The sequence below is a fragment of the Moschus berezovskii genome, chromosome 3 (genome assembly GCF_049115385.1).
Source record: "Moschus berezovskii isolate FMDL1 chromosome 3, NW_MosBer_1.0, whole genome shotgun sequence".
Taxonomy (NCBI): Eukaryota; Metazoa; Chordata; class Mammalia; order Artiodactyla; family Moschidae; genus Moschus; species Moschus berezovskii.
This window is the reverse complement of record NC_142462.1, coordinates 122,411,486-122,421,188: the sequence shown is the minus strand read 5'-3', so window position 1 is coordinate 122,421,188 and position 9,703 is coordinate 122,411,486. Positions and strand designations below refer to the sequence as shown.

Below are 9,703 nucleotides of genomic sequence, written 5' to 3'. Positions count from 1 at the left end.
CAGCAGAGGTCACACACACACCAGAGGAAACTGGAGTATAAGCCCAGGCATACCTCTCAGGGGCGAGATGGTGTTTTAACACAGGGACTGTTCCAAGGAGGGAGGGGTGTGTGCTAGGTGGTTCTGGAAGGCAGGCCTGGCGGAGAAGAGGGCTTAGGAGGATGGAGCAGAGGTGGGCAGAGGGGCGCAGGTCAGACCAGCACCAGGGGAGGCGGGAGATGAGCAGAGCAGGGGCATCTGCGAGGGTCCCCCCAGGTGGGCCAAGGACCCAAGTGAGGGGAGTTCCAGAAGCGCGGGGCCTTGTTCTCTGACCCCCGCAGAGTGGCCTGTTATCCCAGAAGCCGGCGCATGGCAGGCGGTCAGTAAGAACCCATGTGCAAACTGCACCAGAGATCCATGGGGGCCCCGCAGCAACCCTGACTGAACCCCAGCTCAGCCCTGGGAACCCCCCCCACCTCAACACAACTCCCCTGCATCCCGGCACTCACATCCCTGGGATTTGACCTACATGTCATAACTAAAGGCCTCTCCCACCCTCGAGGGTTTCACTCCCCATAACCCACCTTACAAAGTCTGGTTGCCCCAAAACTCTAGCCAGGCCGTAGTCGGTCCCTTTTCTGGGGGGTGGTCCACTCTGGGAAGGCCAGGGAGCTCCAGGCCAGGTGTGAAGCCCAGAGGAGCCCTCGCCCTGCGGCCAGCCCCAGCCTCGCCCTCCTCTTGCTCCTCTGTGCCCTGCGGACACACGGAAGCTTGTCTGCCAGCCTCTGTCCCTGCCCGGAGCTGGCAGGCACCAGCAGGGAGGTGCCATTTCCTCCCCAGCCTCCCTCCTTGCCCTCTCCGCATCATGCTGAGCCAGCACTCAGGAAGCCAGAACAAGCAACCCCAAACCAGAGGACAGCAGAGCAGTCCCCCCGCCGCCCCCCTCAGTGTCCCGATGACAACAGCTGCGGAAGGGAACTGAGGCTCCTGATGCGCCGTCTGTGGGCTGTGGGAGAACAGAATGACTATTCGGGGCCCCTCCTCAGAATTCTTTATTCCTGAAAAGGGAAGGAAAGTCGATGGGCGCGGAATGGGGGAAACGAAATGTGACTCGAACGAAGACCCTGACCCAGGACTCTGTGTCAGCTCAGGAAGGAGCAGCAGGCTAGCCCCGGGGCCCAGGGATCTCGGCCGGGAGTCCCAGAGCTCCTGGAATCCCTCAGAGATTCTGCGTCCCCGTGAATATGTGTGTCTTCCTGGGGAGAAGGTTCATAACCTTTGCCATCTTGCCAAAGGGCTTCGTGAGCCCAAAAGTGTGAAGAAACCATTGCCCTGAAAGGAGAGGGAAGCCTGCAGGCGTGTTCATCCCTGGGGGGGTGGTCTTGCCTCTGGAGCTGGGTGTCTGCTTCCACGCGCTGTGTTCTCCCCAGCAGCTCATTTCCTGTCTCTGGTGGGCCAGGCGGGAGCACAGAAGTGGGCTCCCCACACAGGCACCATCGCTGCTACCACGGGAGAGGCCGGGCAGCCAGGACCACCTCTTCTCCAGCCGTGACTCCCGACAGGTCCGGGGAGTTTTTCTGCCAAGGCACAAAGTCTGTCTCCAATTCCAGGCTCCATCGGACCCTCTGCCTTCACCTCCCGAGGTAGGTCTTCTTAGGGGACGTGTCCTCATGCTGGGGCGCAGGCCCAGGGCCCCATCCCGAGTCTCTGTGTCAGAGGCGCCCTGCACACTGCCCAGAGCTCCTGACCACTCCACATCTGTGCACAGAGACAGACAGACCAGGGTCAGGTCTGGGGTGGAACATGGCCCCACCCAGCACCCCGCCCTTCCCCGCTCAGCCAGGGCTAGGAGGGAGCCCCCTGCACCCAGTCCAGGGTTGTGCATCCTCTTAGCCCTTACTCAGCACCCCGGGATTATAATCCCATTTACCAATGAGACATCGTGGGTTCAGGGTACTTGGTGACTTGGTTCCAGATGTCCCGGGTCCCGACTTAATCTCTTAATCTCCACCACTAAGCACTAGTCCACATTGCAACAGCCACCTACGGGCGGCAGGCAGAGGACAGCTGATCCCCGAGAAGCCACATGGCTCTAAGGAAACGGGGAGGGCAGAGACGGGCCTCCAGCACTGAGCACCAGCCTGGGTGTGGAGCGAGGGCCCAGTGGGGCCAGGTCCTCTCCCAGCCCCCAGTTGCCTTCCTCCCAACCCACCACCCAGGAGGCCACGCCCCCTGCAGACACCCATATCTCCCACCAACGCCCCTGCCCATGCTCCTACAACATGGTCCCGCTTCCTCAAAGCCCCATTTTCCCACCTGAAGACGCATCTCTTAATGACGGTACAGGAGAGATACAGGGTCTTGGGGTCCAGAATCCAAAATGAGGCCCAGGCTTCCACTGCTGCACCACTAACTCCTATGTGTGACTCAGGGCCAGCCTGGGGAAGCCTCACTTTCCTTGTCGACCACATGGCAGAGAAGCCTAAGCATCAGCTTGGAATCTGAGGCCTGGGGGACAGGTCATAGCTCGCCCCTTTCTCACTGCATGACTTTGGCCAAGCCTCTCGGGAACCTCAATTCTCTTGCCCGGATGACCCCAGGACCCCGGTCCTACTTCCATCTCTCCTCCATGCCTCCTCCAGTCATCCTTCAACTGCACTCGTGCTCACTGGGCTCTTTCCATTAAACATTTTGGTGTCCCCTCTCCCTGCCACAAATCTTTTGTAGAGCAAATATAAGCCTCCAAGTTCAGACACCTGCCTTAGGAAACTTCCACACTCTGTGGAAGGTTCTATGTTCCCTATGAGTCCCCAAAACCCAGCTCAAACCATCAAATTGCCTTGGGTGTCGCCAGTCACCGCCCCACCCCCCACCCAGAACACTTTCAGGCTGTCCCCTACGGTAGCCAGCATCACCCTGTATGAGCTGTGCTCACACCCCAGGGACAGGGCTGTGCTCCTCCCAAGGACCCCACTCAGCACACGGCTTGGCACACTGGGGCACTCAATTAATGATGTCACCCCCTCTTATCTGCTAAACTTAACAGTCCTCAGAACATCCCTGGGAGGAGGAGGCCCTCCTCATCTTTAGCCCCTACTTATAGATAAGCAAACTGTGTCCTGAAGTGAAATGACTTCTCAAAGGTACTAAGTAGGAAGCACTTGTGCCAGGAGACTTGGGACTGGGGGAGGCCTGAGGATTGTGGAGAGTGTCCTCTCCAGGTGGCTTTCAATTCTGGCATTCTGGGAATGAGGCTCTAGTAAGAAGACAGTCCTACACCTAGAAGCCCTATCTGCCCCACTTTCCCCACCGTGACACCCAACAAGACCGAGAGAGCTCTGGCCAGCGCTAGGTCTCACCTGCTCTAAGCTGGGTGTGCCTGTGGAGGAAAGCCAACTCTGGGGCCCAAAGCAGCCGGGTGCAGCCACCCGGAGGGTCCTGGAGGAGGAGCGGAAGGAGGCGGCCCACTCCTTTTGAGACCCCTCAAGCCAGCCCTCAGGGTCTCCCAGGATCCCATCCAGAGAGGGGGCCAAAGCCCAGCGGCATCTCCAGGGGTCACAGATGCGGCTCTGGGGTGGGAAACAGTCAGCGGCGGCAGCAGATTCTGCGCGCATCAGAGCACGCGGCCTAAATGGGCCGCCTGGCCCTCGGGCCCGTGGCCATGGCTGCGCTGGTGGGTCTTGAGCGAGCCCTCGCGTGCGAAGCTCTTGCCACAGCGGGGACAAAAGTAGGGCCTGCGCTCCCCGAAGACGCCGGGGCGGCGCGGGTGAGGCGCGGGCATGCGCGCGTGGGTGCGCTGGTGGTTGAGCAGGAAGCGCGGCTCGCGGAAGCGGCGGCCGCACTGCGCGCACTGGTGCGGCTTCTCGCCGCTGTGGATGCGCTGGTGCGTGAGCAGGTTCTGCTTGAGGCTGAAGCAGCGCCCGCACTCGGGGCAGGGGAAGGGCCGCTCGCCCGTGTGGGTGCGCTGGTGCACCTCTAGGTTGTGCTTGACGCTGAAGGCCTTGCCGCACTCTGGGCACACGAAGGCGGCTGCGCGGCCCGCCCCGGCGTGTGCCTTCTGGTGGCGCACCAGGCTGGGCTGCTGGGCGAAGGTCTGGCCACACAGTGGGCAGCGGTGCGGCTGCTCCTCCGCCGGGTGGTGGATGACCAGGCCTCGATCGTCCCCCAGGCCCTCCTCCCCGTCCCCCGCAGGGGACCCGCCCCCGGAAGATGCCAGCTCGGTCATGAGCACGTCCGGCTGCAATCACCGGCCCCTGAGGAGGCAGAAGCAGAGAGAGGTGTCAGAGGGCACCCTAGGGTCGGCCAGCCCCCAGCCTCAGTGCCCATCACTCCCAAGTCCTGTTAGAGCCAGTGTCCCCCTGCTGGAATGTCCTTCTTCTTCTCTACCCCTTAATCACATCCTGCCCCTCCTTCAGGCCCATCGCAAATGACACCTCCTGCTAGAAGCCTTCCTTGACCCCTCCAGCTTCTTTGGAGCCACATGGCCCAACCCTGTAACCCTCATGCATCACATAGCACAGGGGCGGTCATGCCACCTCTGTCTCCCTAATCTGTGAGCATCTTAAGAACAGACCTGCCACATCAAACGCTGTGCCTACCACACAAGGCATGGAATAAATGCTGATGAGTAATACCCAGGGGCTTCCAGTCTTAGAAGTTGTCCTGAGCCCTGGTGTGCCTTATCCCTCCAACCAGAGTCTCAAGGAGGAGGGGAGGGACAGACATCCCCAATCTGGAGGGAAGGGTGGGGTCGACAGTGGTTTAAAGCAAAGCTTAAAAGAAGAAACAAAACAAAAGCCCTGTAAACTTGAAAGTAACCTCAGTTAAACATTAAAGGCAGCAGCTCTTTGTTTATCAAAATGAGGCATGCCTGTAAAAGGTTTGCAAGTCACTGAACCACAGTGTGAGCTCGCAGGGGGCGGGTCTCAGCTTGATTCCTCTTGGCATCCCCCCAGCAAAGCCTGGCCCAAGGCTGAGGAACACTCTCAGCTCAACAAACACCCCCAAGTTCACTTCCATCTCGTTCACACTGCTTCTCCTAAGGATCCTCTTTCCCAGGGCACTGTGTCCCTGTTAAATTGTTGCCCACACCAGCCCTGAGGAAGGGGCAGGCTTATTGAACCCCAATTTATAGATGGGGAAACTGAGGCTCAGTGAGGTCGACTTACTTGCCCAAGGTTGCCCAGCAAGGTGAACCAGGACTAGGCTGTTAATTTCCTCATTGTCAAAAGTTCTTCTCAATGTACTAGCTGCTCACCAGCTAAGTGCCCCCTCAAAACACACACACAGAAGACCACCACTCTCCTGGCCACCACAGGTCGTCAGGACCCAAAGGATCACTGCTTCTGTGGGGTGCTGTCTGTGGCCAACGCCTTCACGCCTCCCCCAAATCCTGGGCTCCAGCTCCTGCAGAGCACTGAGGCCTGCTTCGAGGGGTAGAGCTGACCTCCCCCCATGCTATCCCCCGCCCCTATCAGGGAAGCCTCCTGGCCCTTCACCTGGACCTCCATGCAGGCCTTCTCCACGTTTCTAGATCTCCCTGCTTACCACCTCCTCAGTGGACCTACAGGCAGAGTGGGGTCCCAGAGGCACCTCCTCTGTCTCCTCCTACCCTCAGGCCCCCGGTGGAACATCACTCACCCCGGGGAAGGGGACAAGGACTACTTGCAACAGACCCCACCCCCAACTCTTTCCCCAGGCAGCTGCACGGATGTTTGCAAAGACAGATCATCTCTGTCCCCTGGGCCAATCTCAGCCTGGCCTTGTCTCTGAGCCGCCTCCCCACTCACCCAGCTATACCCCTGGCCGAGGGCCCCACCCGCCGAGGGGGTCTCAGGCCACGGTCCCCAGTCTCTCCGGCGGCAAGTTCCTCCATCCCATCCCGCACTCACAGCCCAGGCGGCGCCCCAGGTCCTCCGGCCTCCAGCAGTGGCTCTTTCCTCGAGTCTGCGCTGCTCAAGGCAAATACGGTAACTCTCCGCAACGCCTCCGGGGCCCCCTTCTCCCTCACCCCCAGAAAGACTGCCAGCCTCCAGCACCGCTCTTCTTATCAGGCCGCGGCGTGAATCGGAAGAGCTGACCCCACCCACCCGGCCCCCCGCACACAACCTTGCCAGCTCCTCGGGCCAGAGCGAGATCCTGGAGAAATATGGTAAACTCTGCGTCGCAACCCCACCCCCACGAAAATATGTAGGCCTCCCACTCTGCTGCAGCAACCCACCCCATTCCGCTGCAAGCCCTGGCTCCCTTAGGGAATTCGTGCAACCCACCCGCTCCCGCAACGCCGGGGGTAGGGGGGGAAACCACGCCACCCCGGATAAATACGTAATTAAGTCGTGGCGCTCGCCACTCCCGGAAAGGGCCTGCGCGACTCCCGGCAAATACGGTAGCGCGCCCGCAGTGACCCGCCCCCAAGGGTCCGGCACCGGCCCGGGTAAATACGGTAATCTCCCTCCGCGGCCTCCGCCCCGGACCCGGCCCGGGACTCGCGAGGCGCCGCCTCCCCGCAGCCCGCAGCCCGCCGCTCCGCCGCAGCGCCGCAGCGCCAACGTCGCCGCAGCCGCACAGCAGCCCCGTGAGGCTGGGAGGTCTAACGCACCCACAGCCTGGCTGGAGCACCGAGGAGGGCTGCAAGCGCGGCTCCCGCCCGGAGCAAGACAAGGAACCAGGCGGGGGACCGGTCCGGGGGAGGGCGGTCAGGACGCCCAGGCGGGCGGATCGCCCCGGGTCCCCTTGCCCCAGCCATTCCCGGTTCAGGATTCTCCGAGGCCCCCCGATTCAGCAATTAGAGCCGCAGCCTCGCCTCCCTCATCCTACGGCTGTGCTGTGCTTGATCGCTCAGTCGTGTCCGACTCTTTGCGACCCCATCCATGGACTGTAACCCGCCAGGCTCCTCCGTCCATGGGGCTTCTCCAGGCAAGAATACTGGAGTGGGTTGCCATTCCCTTCTCCAGGGGGTCTTCCCCCACCCAGGGATTGAACTAGGGTCTTCCGCAGTGCAGGTGGGTTCTTTACCGTCTGAGCCACCAGGGAAGCCGAGCTACACTAGCTAGGCCCAGACTGACCCCAGCGCCTGGGAAGCCGGGTCTGGGGGCGCTGGAGGGACAAAGCCTTTCCTTGCAAGAGAGAGAAAGGTGTGAACGCAGGAAACTGCACCCCCACCCCACCCCCGGGGAACCTTTCTGAGCAGGGGCTTCATGGGTGGGAGACAGAGCTCAGTCTACCATCGGGTTATGCCATCAGGATGACTGGGTGGAACAGAAGAGACACTTATTCCCCTACCATCCCATCCTTCCCACAAAGGAGCCCATTACAGTCAAGCTAAAGACAGCCCATGCAAGAGTCACTTGTAACACCCCAGGGAGGCAGCTGGTGTGGACAGAGCTGGGCTGAATTCCAGCTCCCAAATGTCACTTAATAATACACCTCACCTAGACATTAATTCTTTCATTACAAAGCCCTTTCCCATGTATTATCTCGCAGGAGCCTTCCAATAACCAGTACTGGCTGACCTATACAAGTGTTATTATCCCATTTCATAGATGGGAAAATAAAATTGAAACATAGAGCGGCTCTGCCGACACCCCACCCCCGCCTCTTCCCGTCCCCACTTCCCCACTGCTTCAAGTGGCAGAGTCCAGGTGGAAAGGCAGGCCCAGCTCCCTCTCCTTGGCATCACCCTGGTCCCTCAGTGGAGAAACAGAAACAGCGTGCTGACCAGGATCAGAAGGAATAATCTCATCCCAAACGGCAAAATACCTCCAAATTTACATTTTACAGATGAAGAAACTGAGGCTGGAGAAGGAAAATTATTTTTTAAATTAAAAGTGCTAGAGGAACATTCTGGGCTTCCCAAGGTGGCACTAGTGGTAAAGAACCCCGTCTGCCAATGCAGGAGACATAAGAGACTCAGGTTCAATCCCTGGGTCAGGAAGATCCCCTGGGAGAGGACAAGGCAACTCACTCCAGTATATTCTTGCCTGGAGACTCTCATGGACAGAGGAGCCTGGCGGGGGCGGGGGGCCGGGGAACGGGGGACACAAAGAGTCAGACAAGACTGAAGCGACTTAGCACACATGCACGCATGCAGAGGAATATCAGGTGGCCCTTTCCGCCCTGGCCCTCTGCAGCTGCTGGGTGGATAAAAGTGCTAGGATTCCGGAAGGTCCAGGCAGGGCTCCTTACAGCAGACAGTGGATATGGCTGTTGGGGTGGCATTATCCCTGATGAAGGCTTCTGGGAGGCACGAGTCTCCCACCCTCAGAAGGTGCCCCCCACAGCCCTGCAGGCACCCAAGGTGCCTTCCAGGGCCTGGGAAATGAATTCCAGGTGGGGGTCCATCTGGGAGTAACACCAATCCCTCACTCCCAACACCAGCTTTCACAGCTCACCCAGTGGACCAGTTCATCCCAGCAGGTCCCTCCTTGGGTCACTCTCAGCCTCTGAAGGACCCACCCCCATCCACGCTGCTCCAATAGCCCCTCACTGATGTTTGTGGAGCTCCCCAGGGGAGACATCCCAAGGAGATTGGTATTTCAAATACAGTCAGTGGCGGGGTGGGGGAGGAATTCTGGGAAAGCCAAAGACATGAAGCCACCAGGGTAGATGTTTACTCCAGGGCCAAGTGTAGCTCTCCCACAGCATTGACAAAAGGACCCTCTAACCACTGACAATGACCCACACCCACACCCCACCTGGCCCGTGGAGCTTGGTTCGTGAACAGCCACGCCACCCAGCTCTCTTTGGTTGCAAACGTCACCTGCCGGAGCGACCAAATTTAATCTCTCCCACAGGCTACAGGAGAAATGGGAACACTTAGGAAACGACCAGATTTCTCAAAAGCAAAATAATACACCTGAGGACGTCACCCTTATTTTTAGCAGCTGTGCCATATTTCCGGGTAAGCTACACCAACGTAGAAAGGGAAGGAACACAGCCGGGCGGGGGAGGCAGACACCACCGCCTAACACTCGCTCTCAGCGGAGTGCCCAGGGCTCCGGGAAGCCTCCTTCCTCGGCCCCGCCTGTGTGTGTGATTTCTGCTGACTCATTCCATGTCTCTGGTTTCATACACAGACACCCACACGCATCTCCTGCTGTCGTTTGCACGTGCTGTCGTGAGCATAATAGCATGGCAGTGAGGAAATACTCCGCAAACGCAGTCACGCTTCTCCATCCAGGCCGGGCCAGGGGCTGGCATGGAGATCCCCACCACTCCACGAGGCTCATGTGACAGCTGGACTCTGGACCCTAAAAAAAAGGCCCCGGCTGCTCACAGCCAAGAACAGCTGGCCCGTGAGCCCCCCCCTGGGTAGAGGCATATCCAGCTCAGCTGAGTCCTGCCCAGGGCCCTGTATTCCCTCCCTCTCCCACCTCCGGGGCACACTGGCTGGACCAGCGATCCCCGTGACTGCCCTGGACACGTGTGCTTCCTCGCAGAGGTCAGCCTGGTCATCCTCTGGCTCCCCCAGCTCTGGGCTGCAGCCCCAGCGCTTCTGCACTCAGTTTGGTGACCATGTCACCACCCTCCATCAGCTCGTCCCATCTCCCCAGATTGGACGGTGATCCCTAACATCCCTCTCCAAGGGGACTTAGCTCACTTCAGTTTTCCCACCAGGTCATGAACTTCAAAGGGCAGGGACTGTGTTCTCCACATCTCTGTATCCCAAGAGCCCAGCATATCATAGACCCTCGGTCAGTGTCTGCTGAATGAATGAATGTATGTC

The 9,703-nt window shown here is 59.5% G+C and overlaps 1 protein-coding gene across 4 annotated transcripts; it reads right to left on the bottom strand.

The window, feature by feature from the left end:
* Positions 1-1,006: 1,006 nt before the first annotated feature.
* On the bottom strand, positions 1,007-9,050 carry LOC129552764 (uncharacterized). 4 transcript variants are annotated; one of them, XM_055421503.2, is made up of 3 exons: positions 8,834-9,050; positions 1,910-4,232; positions 1,007-1,737 (listed from the first exon to the last, which is right to left on the bottom strand). In XM_055421503.2, the coding sequence occupies exon 2, from the start codon at positions 4,202-4,204 to the stop codon at positions 3,593-3,595; it is 612 nt and encodes a 203-aa protein (XP_055277478.1). In that variant the 5' UTR covers positions 4,205-4,232; positions 8,834-9,050; the 3' UTR covers positions 1,007-1,737; positions 1,910-3,592. The 4 variants fall into 4 exon arrangements, with proteins under 4 accessions (XP_055277478.1, XP_088690849.1, XP_055277477.1 ...); XM_088834723.1 differs by lacking the exon at positions 8,834-9,050 and adding an exon at positions 6,249-6,526; XM_055421502.2 differs by lacking the exon at positions 8,834-9,050 and adding an exon at positions 5,871-6,007.
* Positions 9,051-9,703: the final 653 nt, after the last annotated feature.